At 39.7% G+C, this 24,114-nt stretch overlaps 1 protein-coding gene and 1 long non-coding RNA gene across 2 annotated transcripts in view; one reads left to right on the top strand and one right to left on the bottom strand.

Annotated features, from left to right (window-relative positions):
- Nucleotides 1-24,114, bottom strand: part of LOC143348135 (uncharacterized) — a 253,899-nt gene that overhangs the window by 143,091 nt on the left and 86,694 nt on the right. The window lies entirely within an intron of this gene.
- The window catches only part of Ush (Zinc finger protein ush), a 238,936-nt gene continuing 224,213 nt past the window's right edge, over nucleotides 9,392-24,114 (top strand). Inside the window, exon 1 of the mRNA XM_076778009.1 lies at nucleotides 9,392-9,902. Within this exon, the coding sequence (XP_076634124.1) occupies nucleotides 9,863-9,902 (40 nt within the window). The 5' untranslated portion in view covers nucleotides 9,392-9,862. The remainder of the gene's footprint in view (nucleotides 9,903-24,114) is intronic.

The following is a 24,114-nucleotide window of genomic DNA, read 5'->3' as shown; positions in this document are numbered from 1 at the left end:
TCGGAGGGTACCGCCACCCACCACCTAATTCGCGAGCGCTGCTGGGTACAACGAGGGGGCGCCATTCCTGCTGTAAGAATTGCCGTGACAAGACGTGTCGAGACTTGTCGGTGTTTCGCTACCAACGAGGTACGTATTTCTAACCTGTTGATATTTCATCGTTATTACTACACGCGTTTACTGTCTAGCGATGCTTTCGTGTAATATTAATACATTTCTACTACAAATTGAGTCGGAATTGTGGCAAAAATTGAATCGGGTTTCGCGCTTTTTCTCTAACGTTCGATCGGTGTTAATTATTAACATGTCTCTCTGAATTTAATTACGATTTCTTGTAGTACAGTTTGGATTTAATCATTCCTCAATTATAATTATCGTTCACGTACTTTGATGCATTTTTATGTCGTTTCTGTTCGAAATAGAAGCTATTCTGACAACGGAACTCCTCCCCAATTCGCGAGCGCTGCTGGGTACAGCGAGGGGGCGCCATTCCTGCTGTAAGAATTGCCGTGACAAGACGTGTCGAGACTTGTCGGTGTTTCGCTACCAACGAGGTACGTATTTCTAACCTGTTGATATTTCATCGTTATTACTACACGCGTTTACTCTCTAGCGATGCTTTCGTGTAATATTAATACATTTCTACTACAAATTGAGTCGGAATTGTGGCAAAAATTGAATCGGGTTTCGCGCTTTTTCTCTAACGTTCGATCGGTGTTAATTATTAACATGTCTCTCTGAATTTAATTACGATTTCTTGTCATACGGTTTGAATTTAATCATTCCTCAATTATAATTATTGTTCACGTACTTTGATGCATTTTTATTTCGTTTCTATTCGAAATAGAAGCTATTCTGACAACGGAACTCCTCCCCAATTCGCGAGTGTTGGTGGGTACAGCGAGGGGGCGCCATTCCTGCTGTAAAAATTGTCGTGATAAGACGAAGTACGTATTTCTAACCTTTTGGTATTTCCTCATTATTATCAATTATTGTTTAATTATGATTTAATTTATATTTTATTTCAGTAGCAGTCTCTGATTGAAATTCGACGCCATGGAAACTTATTGGCACGTAAACGACACCATAACAGATGGCAGGCAACTCGACAAATTTTGGAAGGAGTATTGGTAACGTTTAAACAATTGTAATAAAAATTAACGGGCATATTAATATTTATATATTTTTATTTCTTTATTAAATCATCCATTGCAAGCATGATTATAATTTTCTAATCGGCCAATGTTAAGATAAAATATGAAAATCGTTACCAAACTTTTTATCCACTTCGATATATATCGAAGTATATACAAATGGCGTCGGTAGATATTGACGATAAATTGGAATAGTTTATATTTAATTGTATTCTGATCGCGATTGAATATTTTCAAGTGTTATTTATTTAATTGATTGTTCATATTTCTTTCTTTATGAGTTGTTGTAATTGTAATTTGCATACATTTTCGATGCAAGTTTAAGAAAACGTAGAAACTACATAGTTGGAGTATGCTATTCAAGCATAAATAACCAACGAACTTTAATTGTTGCAAATTTCGGAATATTTATAATAATTACGGGATATTCTAACGTTCGATAAAGTGAACATAATCATGCTTACAACTCTAACTATGAAACTTAGTGATATAATATTTACAAATTGAATAATTGCTTGTACTTAATTATTTTTGTAAATAATATTTTATCGTTGAAATTCTCATTGATTGAGAATATTTCGCCTTCGTGGCATTGAACTTTTACGTTACAAACTATGTATACAGTCGTACTAAGTAAAGCAGTATTTCTGTTGACGAATTCTTGTAAGAAGGAAAAAGAAAACCAGTAGGCAAAGCACTGGTGTGCTTGTTGTATTTCTTCCATCCTGTGTCCCTTTCTTTTCAGGTCTTTTTTTCCAGGAAATTTGTTGGCCGCGCGCAATGCGGCCGGTAGATTCAGTGATTGTGCGTAGCAACAAGTTTGTTTCTTGGGGCAAAGTGACCCCAACGTAACGTTGTCGTTTACGGTGTTAGGCAAACGCGAGGATAGAAGCAGTGTTTCCTACGCAGTATTAAATTATTTCCAGAGCATCGTGGCTCTACTTGTTTTCTGAATCGCGATAACAGAGTCATTTGTTCGCCGATTTCAATCTTCGGTCGCGGTAATCTAATTTAATACTTCTTAATAAAATTAATTATTTTTTCAATTTGATATTTAAACTCCTCGTTACCGGAATTAGAGTCAGTGCATCGCCGAGGAGGATTATTGGGCGGTGCTCCACGAGCTAACAATGTAAGTATAAATTTATACTTTCAAATTTTTAATTAAAAATTTTGTACAGTTTTAACAATAGATTTAAATTGTTTTCTTACAGTTTTCTTACAGTGCCTGAACCTGATCCTGAGAACTAGCAGAAGTATCCGGAGGACTATATCGGGTGGTGGACCACGAGCGAACAACGTAAGTATAAATTTATACTTTGAAATTTTTAATTAAAAATCCCTATAATTTCAGCAATAGATTCTAATTGTTTTCTTGCATTTTTCTTACAGTTTCTGAACCTGATCCTGAACGGAGGGATGACTGATGATTTCAAGTCACCACTGGTGAGTTGCATGATGTTTGTGTTCCTCTGGTCCCCAACCATGTTGTAGGATGAAAGATCCTAATCAACACGGGTGACCAGTTGTATACTTAGTTTCTTTCACGAGTTAAGTGACCGCGGGTATGAAAAATACCCGTGAGTAGTAACATCAACTGTTATATTTTTTAGAGCAGGTTTTAGGGTCTTCTTGCACTCGCGTTTCTTAATGTTACAAATAAATATAACACAATTTTTATAAAATATATAAAATATTTTTATCAACTTTATATGAATCATATGATTGAGAAGAAAATGAATTAATATAATGTGAAAACATTATATCGAGTAGAACATTAACATAAATTATTAAATATTGATCGTTTACTTAATTAATATATCGTATGATGTATTTAATGTGCAAGAAGGCATTTCGTGACAGGTTGATTTTTGAGTCAAAGTAACATGCATTTTATACCAGTTACATATTTTAAAAATTTACTTTGACGACGGAATCGACTTTGAATTTTTTAAATAACTATTTATTAAATTTGTTTCGATAATGAATTTCAATTCTCAAAGTAAATTATCATAAAATCTTAATAAAGTCTTTCATTTTAAATAACTAAATTTCAATTATAATAGTTTTTTTGAATAATAATGTTTTTAAATATTAACGTATTTTATTATTGATATATTACATATAAAAAATCGAGTCATTTTATCTAAAAATTAAATACGAAATACCGTTTAGCTATTAACCAGCTTTTCTAATCAGGATTTTCAGACTAATTTTTCCGTGTTCGTTGCCTAAACTCATGCACGTGCCCAGGCGTTACTTGCATGAGCGAAGGCAATGGTCACGATGATTTAGTTTGTAAGAATTTCTAATAACATTTAGCGGCTGACATTGGTTAGTGAACTGTGCACGACGTACTTTTCACATGTGTGTGTGTGGTTAGGATGTGGAAGTGCGTCGTTTTAAAATTCATTATAATTTTCAAATGATATTGTATTTCATAACATTACATTTTTATGAAATGTAATAAGAATATAAAATTTACGTTTTTTTGAATTTTACGCAAGTAAATTAATAATATCGATAATAATAATCGTTAAAATAGTAAAGAAACAACAAATTGACGACACAATTGAGATGGGTACAAGAAATTGTAGACAAATACATAAGAGCATATATAAAATATATTTTATCAACTAGTATATTATATCAACGCGTCTATATAAATGTTTACGTATAAAATATAAAAACGCAATAGTCATTAGCCTTTGTCAGACGATTTCAGAAACTGGTATGTACATTTAGAGTATGAATGAAGTGTTATGTCCGGGTGTCGGAGGAACCCCGGGGAGTCCTCTCTAGTTTAGGTCGCGCCCGGACATTGAGAATGAGAACCGTGGAGTGTTTGTTTGCTTGATTGAGTTTTGCAATTTTTTAAATATAGGGTTAGGTAGGTAGGTAACTTTCTGGTATGTTTGCTAGATTTAAGTAGGTAGGGTCAGAGCAGGACTGTCCACATTAGTTACTCGGGTAGGCGCGTTTTCGCGTGGCAGTTCTGTCCCTGTAGTTACGATTTCGAGGGTAGAAATCTTGCTGATCCAAACAGTGCATGCTGTTTGTTTTAGCTTTATTTTCGACTTCTCGAATCGCGCGACTCTTAAAGTCGCTCTCTCGCGCTCGCGGTCGTGATTAGGTCCCTTACGAAACGCTCGTCCCCCTCGAGATTCACCACGTATGCTCTTTCAACAATTCGTATATTGTTGGAAGACTACGTATTGCACAAAATCTCGAGCCAAGTCTTAAGTAAGTTTCAGACATCGGCAGGACCGCCGAAGAAAGAAAAGGCTCTATATGAGCTGAAGAGGCCCTGACAAACTGTCTCAAGAATGGGCTGCAACAAATGGCTCTTCATCTTCATCTTTGGATGAGGATGGAAAGTCATTTTTCTTACTACTTTGTCACTTAACTCGTCTGTAGTTGTAGTTAGTTTATTTTTCTGGCTGGCTCACGTATGCATGTACTTTGTACATGATTGCACCATACATGCCAGCCATCCCTCCCCTGTATTCTGTTGACTGGTTCACGTATGCATGTACCTGGTACATGATTGCACCATACATGCCAGCCATCAGGGCAACTCGCGGTTTTAATATCCATAGAGTTGCGAATGTGCAATAATCGCGTTTGCTTTTAGAGTTGCGAATCACTGTTTTTCGCGTTGCCTGTTTCAGGGTAGTGTTGCGACTTGACACGATACGCGATTGGTTTTTTGCAAACTTCGGTACTAAATGTTTGCTTTAAAAATAGCATTGCGAATTATTGATAAACGCGATTGCTTGTAGAGTTGCGAAATGCTATTTTTCGCGTTTGCTTTTCAGGGTAGTGTTGCGAACAATCACGATTCGCGTTGCTCTTTTACTCTTTTATACATATAATGGATGTCAACCGCGTTTGTAATTTTCATGTTATAAATTAGAGTTGCGATCTTGATTAATCGTGCGATTTTTTATTTAGCGTTGCGATACTTTAAATGCCAAAATTCGACCCTAATTGTAGTACTAGTAGTAGTTAGTTTATTTTGTGGCCAGTACATGTGTATGTACATGTACCAATAGCCCCTGATTAAAGTTAGAGTTGCGAATAATATACAATGTTCGCGTTTGCTCGTAGAGTTGCGAACAAATATTTATCGCGTTGATGTGTTAGTGTTGCTTATAGACATGATACGCGATTGATTTTATGCAAACCTAGGAACCGGGAGTTTGCTTTAAAAATGGCGTTGCGAATTATTAGTAAACGCGATTGCGAATTAGAGTTGCGAATTACTATTTTTCGCGTTTGCTTTTCAGGGTAGTGTTGCGAATAATTACCATTCGCGGTTGCTTCTCTTGTTACAAGTCGCGTTTGGAATTTTTCTATTATAAATTAGCGTTGCGATTGTTGATTTATCGCGTTGTTGCCCCGTAGTGTTGCGATATTTAAAACGTCTAACTTCATCCCCATATGTGCCACTCTATTATAGTTTGAAGTAGCTTGAAGTAGTTAGTTTGTTTTATGCATGTATGTTCTAGCTACAACTGAAGACGCCAGCACCTGAACCAGCATTTTTGGGCAACGCGATTTGAATTAGCGTTGCGAAACATAAATATATTTCCATTAAAGATAGAGTTGCGAATATACAATAATCGTGTTTGCTTGTAGAGTTGCGAATTCCTATTTTTCGCGTTTCCTTTTCAGGTTAGCGTTGCGAATTCCATACGCAATTGCTTTTATTCTTATTTAAAAATAGTGTTGCGAATTAACTGATCGGTTTGCTCTTAGCGTTGCGAATAATTGTTTTTCGCGTTTAGTTTTCAGGGTAGTTTTGCGAATAATCACCATTCGCGGTTGCTTTTATTGTTATAAATCGCGTTTGGAATTGTTATATTATAAATTAGCGTTGCGATCTTAACTTGTCGCGTTTTTTATTAATTAGAGTTGCGATTCGATGCCCAAAAGCTGGCCAAAACGCTGGCCACTGCACCAGGATCACCCAAGAAGCAAGCTGGGATTCTGCAAAGCCTCGAAAGGCTCAACGTCATTATTAAAATTAGTGTTGCGCATGATTTAATATGGGTGCACGCGATTTAATTAATAAAAGAACCCTGTGCGGTTCATTTAACGAATAACAAGCACCACTCGCGTATAGTTTTTTATTTGATAAATTAGCGTTGCGAAAGAAAGAATGGTCCACTCACGGGTTGTTTGAATTTAAGACGAGTGGACGTTTATTCTAACTATCTGAAATACATCTTTTCTTTATATATTCCTCAAAAGAAATACTGCTTGAAAGTACTGTTGTAAATAGACCAATTGTTTCATTCTTCATAACGTGTACAAATTTATAACTTTTATGTATACATTTTTATCACAGATTTGTAATGCATTCAAAAATGCTATATTATGATTAATTTTATTGTAGATTGAATTTATGATTCCAGTATATATATATCTATATCACTAATTATTTATTATTAGAGTTGATAATTTTTACGGGATATAATAATCTTTGCAATCCAATTGTTATTTATAAATAGTGAATTTTTTTATAAATATTCTGTATTCCTTGCATAAATCAAAGTTTGTTCGCGATCATTGCTTTAATTGTTGGGAAATAGAATGCTTGCATCAAAAGGATATGCAAATTGCAATTCGATATTTCATATTGAAAGTTAATTTCCGCGTAGAATCGACATTTTCGTTCGTTACTGCTTTTTCTGTACGAACGTAATTTAGTTTTCAATACAGTAAAATATAATTATTGCAATGTATACGTCTGGAAAATCTTTTTATTTCATAAAAGAAACGAAAAATAAAATCTACGGTAACAAATAAATACAATTTTCAATCTATTCGGTATTTATCTTAACACTGAGACGAATTTAACATTTCATTCAATTTCAATTACGTAATATTTATGTTTTTAAACTTTTTAATATCAATTTTTACTCGTGAAAGCCTTAGTTCAAATATTAATTTCATATTTTTCATTCATTCGTATGTAATTATTTTTTTCTGTGTTCATTAATACACGTTCATTCCAGCTATTAATCCTTTGAACAAGTTCTTGTTACAGAATATATAATCATTGAAGAATGGAATTGGAAATGGTACACGGATTCCATCTTGATCGTTCTTGGAGATATATTTTATATAATTCTATTTATTGTATATGAATGTATGTTTTAGAAAAACATCGTGGGATTGATGAAGACACCAAGAAGAAAATATTTCCTCATATTTCTTCGTTTTATATCGGTTATATTTATTGTATATGAGTTTCTATTTTAGAAAAACATCGTGGGATTGATGAAGACACCAAGAAGAAAATATTTCCTCATATTTCTTCGTTTCCAGAAACTGCGTTAGAATATAAGTACAAATGTATATAGATATAAGCGTTCTCCTGCGTTGTATTAAGTACTATTGAACCGTGTGCGTAAATTTAAGTGGGAATAATTAATATTAAGGTATATACTAGTATTATAATATGCAAGGTCCATACGTGCAGTTGCACATTTCTGGTAGGATCTTCAGTGTCTTATTAAACACTGTCATAATGAAAGGATTCATTTAAGAAGGAGCGAATAATAATAAAGTACATATTGGTACTTTAATAATCAGGATTCGTACGTGCAGTTGCACTTTCCAATTTCGTTTCTAGAAAACATGTGTTGGATTATCTCACATGTATCAACATTTCGTTAGGTTTCTGATCTATTCATCAGTCAGAGTACGTACGTACAGTTGCACATTTCAATTTCGTTTCTAGAAAACATGTGTATCATCTCACATGTATTGACATTTTGTTAGGTTTTTCATCTCTTCGTTGAACAGTTCTTTTAAGAACTCTCTCTTTGTACCTCATTTTTAACTTTTCGATAGCTTCTCTCTTAGATAGGTATTCGAATTCCTCGCCAAAGGAAGGGTGGTTGGGGCGAGGCTAGGGTGGGTCTCCATTCGCAGCAACCTCCACGCGGTGAGACCTGGGGATTATTATTTACTATGTAATTAATATAATAATTAATTACATAGCAAATAATATGAGCTGATGGCTGCGTTCTTCTTATAGATTCACATATCTTCCTCGATTTCGAGTCTCAAATACGTTTTTACCGAGTTATTTTTTGAATAAATGATATATTACAATTTAAAATAAAAAATTAGAGGATTTGCGGTGTACGTATCAATGAGATACATCTTTAGGTATTTTAATAATCTTGAAATTTTTAAATAACCTTAATCGATTGATTACTCCAATGAAATTAATCGATTAATGTCCAATTATGGACCGTACAGCTTTCATTCTGTTAAAAAATAATAAAATTTCTGAAATTTCATTTTCTGTCTCACTTCCTCTTGTGTTCGTTTCTAAATCTATTGGTAACGTTGCGAGTGACACGAAAATGGTAATGGGGCTCTAGAGCCCCAGAGAATCGGGCCGAAAAAATACATTAGGTGATAAGTCTACTCGTATACCTCGTCGGTGGTTTGATGTTCAACTTTGGACCGTACAGCTTTCATTCTGTTAAAAAACAAAACAAATTCTGTTATTTCATTTCCTGCCATAATAAGCGTTATGATCTTTTTCTATAGCCTGTTGGTATCGTTGCGAATTTACTTGCATATCTCGTCTGTAGGTAAGCAAGATGCCGTTGATATCTACTATCGATAATCTATACTAAATTCTTTTTCGATTACCAAACGAGAACAAAGAGCTGTAGTGTCAGTACCGCAGATGTCGTTTAGAGAACTCCCAAAATTCATCGATTAATCGTTACCATTTTTATTCATAACATTTGATTCTTTTGGGCGAAATAGCCATTTCATAAAGTAGACTATCGATCGAAGAATCAATCGATTCTATCTTTTCCGATTCGAGTATTTTTTCGTAACGTTTGTTAGACTGTAATATTGGTTATTACATTTAATATGTTGCGAGAGATTGTACAAGAATAATGAGAATACTTAATTATTGTTTTCTTTAATATCGTAGAAAGTGTTTATATATAGTTGTTACGGTTTATATATAGTTGTTACGGTTTATATATAGTTGTTATTCTGAACAGACGATCGATGTAGCACAGTGTCGCCATCTGGGTGTTAGCTAGTACTGTCGGCCGGTAAGCGTACAGTTTAAAATTTCCCGCGTTCGTAAAGAGACCGCGCGTTGTGGGCGGAGCTTGACACCTCTCTAGTATCCCCACTCCGTTTCACGTAGTCACGCTGCGTTCGCGGGAGTGGGGGTTGTTTGGTATATCGCGTTTGTTTAGTTGCTCGCTGACAGCGGCCGCGGTACGAGCTGTCGTGGTGCGTGTATGCGTTCTCCGTCGGCACTCGTGCGTGGAAAACGCGAGAACCGGCCGTAAACGCGGGTAAGAAGAAAAAGGACGCTTCGAACCGCCCGAAACCGTACGACGGTAGGGAAGGCGTTCGCAAGCGACGTACATTGTCCGGTGATCGGGAAACGTTTTGTGCCTCGAAGTGTTATTTCCGCTGTTCTTCGCTTTATTTTTTTTTTCCTTTACTCCTCGTTTAATTCGCTTTTATTGTCTTTCGTACCAACCTGTTTCGTCTAACGCTATTTTCGTTGCGTGTGCAGTGTCATTTGTTATATGTTGACGACGACACGACGATTCGGGACGACCAATCTTCGTCTTCTTGCGGCGTATCTTAGACGATGTCAAGCACGATGTTGACGATGATTTGGTGATGGCAGAACGTAGAGGATGTCACGCCGCAAACAGAGCAACCCGAAACCGCTGAAACGTGAGTCGTAATCAATGTGATTCCATTTTCTTCCCGTCACGCAGCTTTCTTTTCGTTCCTACGTGCGATCGTGTCCCGCGCGACGCGTGTTAAATCGTGTTTGTCGTGCGCCGCGACGAGTTACCCGGAAAACGGGTTTCTCGGACGGCGTGCTTTTAGCCGGCCGCCACGTTGCTTGACAGGTGATTGGGCGTCGTTGGTTGTCAGGCCGCGTTTCCACTCGCCGCTTACCTACCGTGTAAACTGTCTCGACTTACTCGCGTCGCTTGCTATTTAGTCGCATACAAAGAAACCCTTTACGCCATTCTTAACGAACCGTGCTCGATCCGTTCGAACGAGTTCGATTCCACGTCGCGTATCCAGGTAAATCGCGTACTCGGATCCCGTCGTTCGATTGGCGGGAATTTTTTCAGACACACTCGAATCCGTTCGAAAATAATGGAGTCGTCGTAGCGATACGCGAGTCTCGCGCGTTTCCATATTTCGTACAACTGTTTTTTCAATCGACTCGATGCAAAGTTAGCCAGCGAACGAGAAACGACTAATACTCGCTCGACAGCTCCGTTGTTGTCAGCTCGTCAGCTGACCTTATGAGCTCGCGGGTCACGTGGTCGACCACGCATGTAGCGCTCGACCGCGTGTGTACTCCAATAGTAAAGAAACCGTTGCGTTACGATTCCATCAGATAATAATCGAACTAGTCGCGCTCACTGTTGATCGAGATCGATTGTTGCTGTTCTTCGTCTCTTGGACGATCTTTGAGAAAGTACAAAGACCTTTTGGCTTACACCGGTAGTTGTTGCAGCCCGTCGCTTCGGAGGTTTGTTTTGTGTTTCGTAATGGGATGCCGAAAAACCGATTCCGTGCGTCAGTTTATTGTCAGAGGATAGTATCATAACTACCGAATCCGTCATTTTAAGTTACGCTCTTTCGAAGACTGCGCGTACTCGAACGCTAGTTTATAGGAGTTCGTAGTAATTTTTAAATCTTCAAATTAAATAATATTTCTATTTAAATTTCGTATGGTTTAAGTGTTTCTTGCAAATTGCATCCATTTCTCTAATTAAATTAAACGACGTTTGGTAAGGTTAGTATTCACAGTTGACGCGGATAACTATCTCAGAATTCTATTTACCGTGTAGAACAATTTGTAGGTCTTGGAAGCTTCGTATAATATTCGTTGGCGCTATGGAAATATTTTTATATAAACATTTACGACCATTTTTTAACTAAGGCTTCTTTTCTGGAGCTTCTAGTTGGACATCAGTACGAGTAGAAACAGCGAGTAATGAACAGACGTGTCAGCAAAATTGTATTCGATCCTTAGAAAAAATTTTATTCCACATTTTCATCTTATTTTACTATAAGGAATCATTCCCATATTCATTTATAAATTTTCAGTTAAATGCAAAATCTATAATAGACATATTTTCAAAATACATTTCATAACAAATCAGTATTCGGTGAGTCGGTCGTGCAAGTAGCAAGTTTTTCTTCCAGTACTTTGTTTCAACGTTACTTTTGTCAATGATTCTGTTTCCGAACTATAGGTTTAGATTGGTCAATAGAAGAAAATGACGAAAATGCGACGTTAGGAAATCTTTTCTCGAGATTTTCGTATCCCGAAATTTCCGTGAATTCGGTTCGTACGTGCGTCAAACGATTTCCGTTTCGATCTTCGCGGTTCTAACGCGAAGTATTTACGTAATAGCAAATGACACGCGTTATCGTAGCCGCCAATTAAAGCCATTGACTTCCACGACTCCGATCGTATCGATCGTACGGCCGACGGTCGGGCCCGTTGCACAAATTCGTATCAGCCAGTTTTCTTTTTTTTTTCTTTTTTTCGATCTCAGCGTAAAACGATCGAGGCCAGACGAGATCGCGGGTGCCGATTCCGCGGGATCCTTCGTCCCTCGCCGCCCTTGTGTCGCGGCTGGATCACGTGGCCCGCGATCACGAAAGTCGTCGTCCACTTTCACGTGGCAGCAGCAGCTCGCCCAACCAGGCGTTTGTCCTTTTATTTCCTTACCTCCTCTCTCTCTCTCTCTCTCTTTCCCTCTTTCTCTAGCTAGGGACTATCCGAGTTACTTAATAATAATAGTTTTACAGGCATTCGAGCACCACGAATATTTCAATTCGAGCATTATCATGTGAATTTATTATTGCGGTATTAATATTCGAATATTACTGTTCGAGGATCAATATACAAATATTTTTATTCGAACCTCACGATTAGAATGTTGATATTGGAATACCAGTACTCGGATATTATCGTACTATTATTATTAGACGGCGAATTTTCATGCAAATTCATGTTTTTATTAGTGAAATTAATGTAATCAGAGGTTTGCAGAAGATGGTTTTAACCCCTAAATATAATAATTCGTGTCTTAAGCATTTCTTATATTTTTGCATGTTAAGTGCATTCTGTAGTTTCGTTTGAGAATTAAAATTTCCCATAAATGCATAAACATCCGCAGTCTAGTTATTATTATTCGAATACTACTATATATTTTCCACCGAACCGTTACGATGAGTAAAATCGTCGATTCTTAACGAATGATCAATATATTATCGACACGTTACTCGAAAATGTTACCAGAATATTTAGATATTTTATCCGTGCACAAAATATTTGAATGCAAATAAATAGTCTCGGTCCTGTTTTCGATACGTTTTCAGAATTTCGTGGACGACGCGTTCGTTATTCCCCCTTGTCTTGTTCGTCCTAAATCGAGCCGATTTTTCGGGGAGCTCGTTTTTTCGCTTTGGGCCCGCGACCAGTTTGTTTCTACGTTAACGTCCCAGTAATTACTGTGAACGCGACGCTACGGCGCGCCACGCGCGTGACGGCTAATTGGGAGCACCTGTAATCGAGTTAATAACGAGCGAACGCGAACGACGCGCGTCTACCGGCTTTCGTTTGTATCCTAGCCCTTCATTTTAACACGCCTAAAGCGCCGCAAAGTCTTGGATTAATTTTTATTGCTCAACGAGACTTTGCAACAACCCGGGATGCAACTTTAAATTTTTACCAATTCCGAGTAAACTAAAACGGACTGCTAAAAATTATGGCTTTGTTAAACGTAACGCTAATTAAGTAGTACGTATTCACATTTTTATTTGACGACAGTAAACATTCAATTTTCAATCGTGTTGCTATTGGTCGTCCGTTTTAGCAAAACTGTCATCGACTTTGAATAGTATAGTTCATTGATGCGAGGGAAAATTGCAAAGTTTTCGAAATAAATTTAATCGATATCAGAATTTATTCGAACACCTCGTAGATCGCTCGAATATTCTAAAAATTACGTTTCTTTTTCTCAAAGAACGAATCCTACTCAACATCAATCGCAGTCGTTGCTAATAATCCTCTTCGTGCAATTCAAACGTCTTCGAAGTTAAGTAAAATAAAGTCGTAACCGCATTCATGTTTCAACGTTGTCCAAAGTTTGACTGTAGATAAAAGATCGGTTTTAATAACATCGAAGGTAATGGAAAAAGTAAAATTCGAGGGATTCGCGGGAAACGCTGTTACGTATCAATACGGTCGATGTTTCCTGATTATTTCCATACGGTGAACGGTCAGCACTCGTGAAAAAGAAAAAAAAAAAATAAACGACCACGTTCTCCGAAAGTCGTAACTTCGAAGAAATCGTTAAAATTTATGTCGCGATGGCGATACGTGCCTGAAATTCGCGACGGAATAACGCGATTGCCTTAAAGATTAAGCTATCTCTGCTTATCGTCGCGAAGGATTCTAAAGTGCGCGAGCAGTTGTTCGCTCGGTTTGTGCAACAAAAATTCGTCGATTTCGGAAAAGGACGCGCCACGACGACGACCGCGATTACGTTTATAACGCCCGTGGATACGTCCTTCGAGAAAGAGGCACGGACCTCGCGACAAATGCACGATAAGCGACCAACGGCGAGATTAAAAATAATTGACGTCAGTGGCTCTTTATCTGCGTTTGGCCGGCGAAGCGCGCGGTTTTTCTCTTGGCTCGATTCGCGATCGTCGTCGCCGCTGTCTCGTGAGAATTCGCCGGCGAACAGGAAGTCTCGCGAATCGGGATTTGTTTATCTGTAAGGTATCTGGAGAGACCCGCGGCGAAAACTGTTTTACCTTTTTGGATATCGCCCGCGTCATCGCCGACTCCTTATTACCAACCAGTTCCTTATTGCGTAGTTTCTATTGCCCGAACGACTCGCGGCGATACGCGGAATGTGTTGATCGCTCGAGGATTACAGGAGCTATTAGTTACCTCTTTTTCTCTTGATACCAATATGGAAGAGTCCGTCTAACGGAATTCGGACCAAAGGTTCGCCGAATCTCTCCGTTCTGTGGTCGATTTTCAAACGTTCTTGCGCACTCGGTTTTCAATTTTTCGATCAATTTAAAAAAAATACAAATCTGGTCGGTATACAGTTCCAGGAGTTTCTCAAATCTCAAGAATCTATGTTATATTAGGATCACTCTAGAGAATTATTAGACTCGAAACAGCCTCTTCTCGTTTCTCGAGGACTTCCTTCGATAGCAAGTCTATCGTACGAATTTTATTTTCCATTCTCCCGGGCACGAGTACTCGAGGCCCTTCGAGGGCGGTCGAGGATCGTGGACTAAACGTCGCGTCGATAGCGAGAAACATCATCCCCCGTTTCGATCTTGATTATTTTCCGCTGAAAACGCGCCGTTTTGAGTTATCGAAATCGCCGGATGGAAGAAGGGTCGCGGCTTCGTGCTCGAGGAGGAGGCGGATGAGGTCTGGCTCGCTTGTATCGTGCTGGTAATCGACGATGCCAGGGATAAAAGGTACCCCGCGGAGAGGCAGCAATCACCCCCCGTCGCGCGAACCCGTCAAATTAATAACCAATGATTTTATAGAATGTTTTATTGAATCGTGCCCCATCGTAAATAATATCTTCGCGCGCCATCGACTTGTTTCGACGAGACGGCGAGGTGAGCGAAACCCGTTGGTCGACGGGGGGGTTGGGTGGGTGAGGAAGAAGGGTCGGTAAAAGGGGAGGAGAATCGTTCCATTGCGTTCGCGGCCCGTTCTCGTTGTAATCGTTGTCGACGCGCTAATAGCGACAGCTTCGGGCCGCGCCTATCGCCTAGTCTTCGGTGTTTCTTGCTTCTTCGCGTGCTGTTCATTGTGTCTCGCGAGATTCCCCGATAGCGACACTTCTCTCGACGTTCTTTTTTACCCCCTCTTTTATATGGTAATTGAATGTTCGTCTTGCGTGCGGTTGCTTCTTTACGTGATTGCGGGTGACGGCTGGGGGTGGACATTTTTGCAAATTTAACGGGGCTTGGGATACTCTTTGGAGGATCGGTCGTTCGAAGCGACGAATTAAGACCTAGGCAGACTGATCCTCGTAGCCTCTTCATGGAAATTATCTGTATTCGTTGTAAATCAGACTAATCGTGACATCTTTTAGTCATAAATGTAAACTCGATGTAATCTGACGCGTAATCCCTAAATAGTACGAAGATTCCAATATCTGGTTTTGTACCCTTCTTCGGTCTTGTTTCGTCAGCCGAGAGGTAAACGCACAGCGAATAGTCTAAATCGTATTAAATATATTACTCTATTATAATAAAAAAATACAACAGTATCACGGGAATGTAAATTTTAACGTTTCATTTTGGCTATGTCGCGACGAGAATTTGTTTCGGAATTTTACTGTTATACGAAACTGAAGTATATTAAAATTATTGATCCTAGACAGTTAACGTACGAGAAGATTACTTTGCTCATATTATCATAAGCTTTTGTTTGCGTGCAGATTGAGTCCGATTTGACAATGTCGAAATTTGAATGTTGAAAGATATTTTTTGTTGAAACGGCTGGCTAGATACGGTTGATGTTTTATAGTTCGTTTATGCTTTACGGTATTCACAATTTTAGCCAGATCCTCTTCAAACGGTGCTCGTAGTCGTACACTTCCTTTGTCGGAGAAGTTTCTGAAGCGACTAATGCTTGGAATTGATAATATTTTCTTTTTTCTCTTGAAATATAAAATGTATGCAGCTATTGCATGTTCTTTGAAATTTAATATCGAGTGTCATTGTGTGGTCATTAAAAACGAGTTAGGAATAGTCGGTACGAGGTAAAATGAAACTGGTAACTAACAGTTTGCGTGTATGGAAGTTAAGGTATTTTTTTCATTAACTTTAACCGTTTCAAATCCGACGGTAACAATGTGTACAATGAATTTTAAAGTAAACGCTGTTACGATGTATCTACAGTACATATTCACACATGTGTATTACGTATACGTGTATACGTATGAAATTATGCATTTATTTTCCTCCACGTGCAATGCACTCTATATTAATAAAGATTAATAAATATCACATGTTCGTAAGGGAAACTCAATCGTAAACCGAATTTAAATTCGAGGTCCAAAAGAGTTAATCCGATAAAGAGAACCATTAATTTTATTCCAAATATTATGAATGTGATCATTTCACGATAATTTTGTTCAATGTAACCCGCAGACAACGTATCGTTTCTGTATTGAAAATCGCGTATCTGCTAATAGAAATATTGTTTACATCGTTCAAATTGTTTGGCGTACATATTTTGATGAATCAATGAATCCGCTTAGTTTTATCAGAATTTAAAAGCAAATTGTTTCGCGCTGACTACATTAAAATATAATTTGTAATTGCTATCTCTGTCGTTTCAAACCATGTACAGATGGTGTATAGTGCTTACCTTTTGATTCCTGTAAATTTACTAATTTTTAGAACTTCGCTTCAATAACGTAGATATATTTTTTGAAGATAGAACGAATAAAGCCTCGACTTTTGTCCAAAGTAGGATAGAACCTTATTGGACGACATTGACGTAGCCATAAGATCAGGTTATTAACCATGGATAGAATAAAAATGTATCTCTTGTAGATACGAAGATTCTACTCCTATGTAACGTGACGTAAGACCGAGGTTTTCTGGCGAGAATTAAGATCTACTCCCCTTGTCCTTGCGTTGTTCAGTTTGCTTAGCCAACAAGTCGTCTCTCTATGGTAACCCCAAGGATCGGGGAACTGAAATTGCACCTGCCCCCTGATTTCTCCCGTATAAAGACGCGGGGCGAGCAACGGTTAATTGCGTTTCTCGAAATCGGTAATACCCGCGTTACCAGAGGAATTCAATTTCCCGGGTGAAGGTTCCCGAAATCTCGGGCTCGAATCTATCGGTACAAAGGGGCACGCTTCCCTGCACCCCCTCTCGCCCCCTAGCTAGAGGATCACTGAAGGAAGGCACAAAAGCAAAGTCGCAAATTCCGTCGTGGCCGGTTACCCGCGAACAGTCGTTGCGGCTATCAGTGTCGATCGGCCGGCGGTGTGTGCAATGAGCGGGTGACGTGAAAGGGAAGGGAGGAGGAAAAGGGCAAGGAAGGCCTGGAAGAAGCGAAAGACGGCGCAGAGAAGAGGAACAAGAAGAAGCGGAGAAGGAAGGTCCATCAGCGTCCCTTATCTTCCTCGCCCGGGTCCCTTATTCCGCGCAAACGCATGAATCCGACCGCGGCAGATGTCTCTCCTCCGAGCCTGTGTGCGCCTCTTCTCTCTATCCCTCCTGTTTTTCCCCGGTTCGTCGGGTTTCTGCGTCTCTCCCACCTTGTTTCGCCTCCCTCTCGTGTGTCTTCTTCGCGAATAAACGCAGAAGAGACAACTATCGCGACGCTGATCTCGTCCAGTTAACCCTCCTTCGTGCTTCTTCTCTGTCCATCCTCTCCCCCTCTGGTTGCTTCGGTGTTTTCCTCCTCCTCCTCCTCCTCGTCGCCGTCGTCGTCGTCGTCGTCGTCGTCGTCGTGGTCGTCTTCTTGTTCCGTCGTCCATCGGCAGCCCGTGGTCTCTCCGGTGTGCTCGTTTCGTGCCGGGGCCCCTGCACACATCGTCCTTCCTGCCTTCGCCGAGCGAGAGGAACCGATACAGGCGTTCTCCCGACTCGGCTCATAAATACAAGCGGAGGAAGAGGCGGCTGCTGGAGGCCCAGGGAGAGACACACCGGGGAGGAAGGACGAAGGGCGAGCCTACAAATTGCTACACCGCATTGTGGTGTCACTCCAGCCTGTTACGACACGACCCTGGCATCGCTGGAATGGTGTCCGCGAGTTCTCCTTCTTCCTCCCTTATCCCGTACCGTGCGTTAGGCCTCCTTCCTCCCTATCTCACCCCCTTCTGGTTGATTCTCTTCCGCTGGTGCCGTCCTCGCCTCGCTCGGTGTCAACCAGCCTTCGTACCAGCTTTACACGCGTGTAAACGCGGCTTTACGCCGATAACCGCGATGTACCTCCGATGCCGGACACAACTGGCCCGTTTCTTTTCAGACGGTCCTCCTCCTTTTCCCTCCGGAGATCCGGTGATCCCCCATTCGCCGCGCGACGCGTTTGTCCCGAGAGTTTTTCGATAGTCTACCGCCGATAAGGTTTAATAGATTCGTGGTGGGAACGCGGTTCATGCGGCCGACATGTGTTTCGCGTTAAACCAGAGACTCTCGAGGGTTCTTCGACGTCGCGTCGCTCGGGACAGTCATTAACCGAGGAATGCATCGCGATGGAACCGTGAAATTAGGCAGATTCTCGCTCAGGGAATTCGTGGCACCGTTCTTGACGAATTTCTTGCTCTGTTTTGCTTCTTCTACCATTAATCTTACGGTACGTACCACGATTTCTTTCTAGGTATCCTACCATACGAAATTACAATTTTCGTAAATCAATATGAGAATTAACCTTATTATTCATTATGCTTTGCGTATACTCGAGTACCCGAATATTGCATTTTTTTTTTAGCTTAAACTATGTAAAACGTATCAGTAACGAATACAATTATTTAAAAATTGTAAACTGAATGCTATATTTTTGTCGTCAAGTTGGAAACAAAGACTCTCTTTGTGCCAGGGTTTAAAAAAACAGTATCGCGTGAATTCTACGGATTTAGTTTTTTTCTGATCCCTAAAACAGTTCCCTCGACGAAGCAGCGTCGTTAAGGGCATTGGCCTACTTTGGATATACTTTTCAGAGTGCACGAACGACGAGGCGACACTATAATATAGTTATTGTAGGAACTTCGGTACAGAAATTGTAGTACATAACTTAAATAAAAAGGCGGCTCACTGTAGAATCTATCTCTATTTGGAACTGTGTAATACTTTTCGTACAAGCACGTGTTATCAGTGTACATAGAAATATTGGGGTTGTTTAGGTACCGACAGTTACGAGTCATTTGTGAATTTTTTAAAGATAAAGTGTATTCATAACTATTTTTTCCATGAAATAATTTAATAGAATGAGTTCAAATATGATAACAATATTGCCTCGCTAACTGTTGCGGTTTTTGCCTCGTTAGCAGTATCACGGTCATCCCCACCACTTAACTGTATCTCACTCGTTGGTCTCCTCCACTGTTCATCACTCCTTATCTGTATCTCACAGCGCTCAATTCCTGGAACACCTAACTCCTCTGAACCTCCACTGCCACCACTGTACTTAGAAGCTGGCCAAGATTACGAAAACAATAGCAAAACGTATCACAGAGTATTTAAAAATTATTTAAATAAAATCAGAATTCAACCAGATTTTAAGGATTGCTGGTTACAGGCAAATAACTGAGAATACTAAATTAAAAATAGAAAATCCAATAGAATAAAAAAATATTTAGATATCAAGTTTTACATACATTTTTAGGAGAAATGTAGCAAAGGATTACTAAATGTCCGATATCTTTAAGTTTCTTTTGATTTCCTGTTAAAATCTTTATGATTTCCTGTTTATCGATGAGATCGTTTTGAAAGTACATTCAATTTGACCTAATGTTTTTTTGAAATAATTCGGATCAAAGTCGATAAAAAAAGCTTAAAAAAAATTTAGAAACTAAAGGATTCGTACTGCAAAGAAAAAAACGATCGTAATATTCTAGTTACGCTGGGACGAAATATGCACGGAGAAGATTGTAGGTCAACGATGTTTTACGAATAATGCGGATCGCGTAATAATCGTCGAAGGATAAAAAGGGGGCATCGGTGTGAAAATTTTGAAAATCACTGAATGTAAAATCGAGCAAGCGAATCCGTCGGCGATCGGAATCGCGGATATGATTTGGCGAAAGCTTCGCGTATCGGGATTGGGCGAAAACGGGAGGTCCAAAAATGGTACGACCTCTAGACGTGCGCGCGCATACGGCAGCGACGGGGACACCACGGCACAAAAAGGCCTTTGCGAAACGCGAGAGGCACGATCGAGATACCGTATCGGTCTGGCATTCCGAGTGAATATTAGCGTAATGAGCTGATACCCACCGATAGTAGATTTTAACCTGCCGACCGTCACGTTCGTACGATCCGACGATCAAAAGCATCGCGACGACTACGCGACAATACAGTCGACTGGCACACGTGGATATGAATAATCTCGACCGCGGTTCGAAACAATACGCCGTATCTACGTTTGGGCGCTCCCCTTATCGCGTGGTTCTTTTGTCGTGATCGTAGTAGTTTTAATAAATCTGATGGCTTCGTTCGTGTTCTAATTACGCGAAACGTTGCCAGCCGAATTGTAAAGACCCTTTGAGAGCTTCGCTTCGCGGTTAATCGATAACCGGACTGTTCGATATCTGATACGGTTCCTGGTCAATGAATTTTATCGGTAGTGATTTTCGTTTCGTTCTTAGCTATTCGCGTGCATACCGCGGATTAAAGTAAAATTCTGATATAGAAACGAAAGGAACGAAGTATTTTTTTTATCGATAGCGACGTGCGATCGGTTCGATGTAGTTTTCAATGGAACGTATCGTTATGCGTGTCGATAGTAGATTAAAATCAAATTTCAACGGAGAATTGAATCAAACGGATCCCAGATAAGAGATCGCTGGTTACTGTTTGGAATCTGTATTTTTATTTCTTTTTGTCGTCAAAGATAAAGACGTTTAATAAAATACTTTTTATCGATAGTATTTTTATCTGTGTTCGGTTTTCAATGAAATTGCGCGTGGGTGTTGATAGTAGACTGAAACAGTAATCTATTGGTAAATAGATGCTACAGCGATAGTCAACTTTTGCTTTGGACTTTTTTTTTCTTATTAAATCGAAATCAATTTTGTGCACGTCGATCTTAAAGACATAAGCGGTAACGAATGATACATCGAAAATATTTTTACGATTTTGCGATGGATGGACTCGTCTCCTTGGATCGGACTCGGTAATTTCTCTACGGTTAGTCACGACCTTTGGTCCCACATTATTGGTCCTGTCGTGCGTCATCGTTTACCATAACGAGGAAAACATGGTCGTTCAGCTATATTCGCGTATTGTATATTATTCACGTTGGCTATATTTCTCGTATAGCATTTCGTAGACACGGTTCGCTCTCTATCCTCCTATTACCGTTGTCTCTGGCCTCCTGGCGGCGGTTTTAGGGCCCCGATACCAGGCAGATTAGCCTCGCCACGAAGCGTCTGCGTTTTCTCAAGTCTTCAGATAAAACGGACAGGAGGAGCAAGGGTAGTTGCCCGGCTCGTCTCTCCACTCTGATCACGATACGCACGAGCGTGTGTACGCCAATGCCCACATTGACGTACGAGAACTAATACGGGTAACACTTGTTCCGTATTTACGTATTGATATTGGAATAATTTATGCTTCGAACTTGCGGAGGCGTATAAAACACGTCTGACTTTTTATAACTGGGACTAGTACAGTTTGTCTGTTGTTTCAAAATGTAAGTCGGTGTACGCTCCCGCTCAAAAGTTAGACGTCTACTAAATTTCGTAAAGACCTACAAAAATAATTGGAATTTGTATAAAATCTTACCAAAATCATTCGTAATAATTAGATCTTCTTTTCGTTTACCTTATTTGTAGCACTCGGGATTTTAAATAATTTCTACATCAATATTTCCCCACTCGTGTTTGTAATTTTCGACATTTTTTTCCTATTTTACGATCGAATTCGTTTCACGGATTCTCAATTAGATTGAGATCAGAGGATTGGGCTGGCTTTTTTCTCTTTCTTTTTTCAATATTCCACTTGTTTGTAACGAATTTCACGAAACACGAGTCTCTTTTTATACGATCAACTTTTGTTCAGGTTTTTAAACGTTAAAAAAAAATCCACGCACATCCTGCTCGTGCGTATATTTTAAATCCATCTTTTTCTCGATACGCTGCAGCTGCGTTTGTTATTGAATTCTCCCCAAACGCGTGCACTCTTTTTTTCCACGGTAAAAGAGGACACAGGTGTATTGTAATTCCGTGCGGGGTCCAGGCTACTCGACTAGTTGTTAAAATTGTTATGGGTGTTACGGGTATCGTATTGGAGGGTTAACGTATCGGTGAAGAGACCGGTCCCCTGCTCACCGGTGGTACGAAAGAACCGTGGCACGGTTGCCGGCCAGTTTCGCGAGTCTTCCAAATATATCGCTCATTAGCGTTAACTGATCGGAACAACGAGAGTTTCTTCTTCTCGTGTTGAGGGGGAGGAGAGGGCAGGGCCGCGAAGAGGGACCGGCAGATCGCAGCTGATCTCGGTCAGAACGATTTGGCCCGTTGTTTCGTTTCGCGGCCGAATCAGATAATTGTCCCGCTTTCGCAACCGGAGTATTCCGCGAACGATTCTTACGATAGGTGGCACATACAGCGTCCTTTTATTCCGTGGTCGATCCACGAGATGAGATACGCCGCGAGGAGTGGAGGGGCAATGTGTCAAAGGGTCTCGTTTCGAAGCGAGTTTCGAAGTGAAATCGGGTGAAATCAAACGCTCGGTATGCACGGAAACTGTGTGTGTACACCGTGATTAATGTAGACGAGGATCTATCGATAAGCAAAGTGCATCAGATTTGCCGACGCGTAAGCGTTTCGAAGTGTGCGTTACGTATGTGTGCGCGTCGATGCGTGTGTCATTTCTTAACAATTTCTGGCCCTCTTCGTTCCTCGCCGACGCCGTAGTATCTCGAGTGCTCCTTTTCTCCTCAATCATCGGGCTTATCCGTGCCTCTTCAGATAAGAGTGGCGCCTCGGTCATTTCGTGGCATTACCGGCCTCGAATTCTCCCGATCGAGATAGCGTAAAATTAAGAACGACCTTTCGATGGCAATTAAACCACGACCCGAAGGCTGTCCGGGCGAATAAACACGTTCCTTTTCGCCGTCGCCTCGATACAATGCACGCGAACCGTTCCCTGGTCGAAGGGAATCGAAGAATAAAAGAACCGTCTCGTTTCGTAGCAGTTTTTCATCTCGATCTGGATTCTGGTTTCGATCCCCGGAGGAGCGTTGCTTTTAATACGATTTTTCTAGGTCGCCGGATGCGATATCGAAACATACGTTACAGAGATCTCCGTTTTATGTGCATCAAAACGTTCACACGAATTAACGTATTAGCATCGTGTCGCGATTATTTGTTTTTCGAACGGGGAACAAGAAATTACGTCGATTTTATTTATTGCAAAGTTTTCTTTGTTGATCATTTCTGTTGTTCCTTTGTTCGCGATCATACGTTGAAGTATATCTACGCATTATTTTTCACAATGCACGTTAATGTTCTTTCGCGATTACAATTTGTATCTCTGTATGTACAATATATGTTTTCGTTTTAATCTCTACTCATTCTCTTTCTCGTCTCTTTTTCATTCATCATTTTCAGTCAATCTTTACAAATATTGCAACCACTTGCTCGCACATTCGATCTGTCTCGTTGACGTCACTTATCTCTGGTAGACTCGTGAAATTCACTGAAATTTCATTAAAAGATATCGAGGTTTAATCAAAAACATTACATTACCGGACGGCCGTACACGGGTAAATATTTATGTTCTGTTATTTATAGAAATCTATAATATAGAATATTATACACGCTAAAATACACGATTGGACGTTTTCTAAGTTCAGAGTATAATTTCAATGATTAACGTTCTATACATAACGATTTTGTTTTCGCGTTGCAAAAATTTATTTAATATTCGCAGTCAAATTAATTTCAACAAATAAAAGCATTCGGATCGCTATACCACTAGAGCACAATCCTAATTGTCGACGCCTTTAATCGTCCCAGTTTTTAAAAGCAATGCAAAACTTTAAATAACTCGAAAACTATTGAGTTTTAGTTAAATAAACCCCTTTTTATTCGAGTATATAGATCATTTTTCTGGGGTCATAAGAGACCATAGTGTCCCATCCCAGGGTTAAATTTGCACGATGAGAATCTAA

Source organism: Colletes latitarsis, chromosome 11 (genome assembly GCF_051014445.1).
Source record: "Colletes latitarsis isolate SP2378_abdomen chromosome 11, iyColLati1, whole genome shotgun sequence".
Classification (NCBI taxonomy): Eukaryota; Metazoa; Arthropoda; class Insecta; order Hymenoptera; family Colletidae; genus Colletes; species Colletes latitarsis.
The sequence above is the reverse complement of the archived record's forward strand: the minus strand, read 5'-3'. Positions and strand labels throughout refer to the sequence as shown.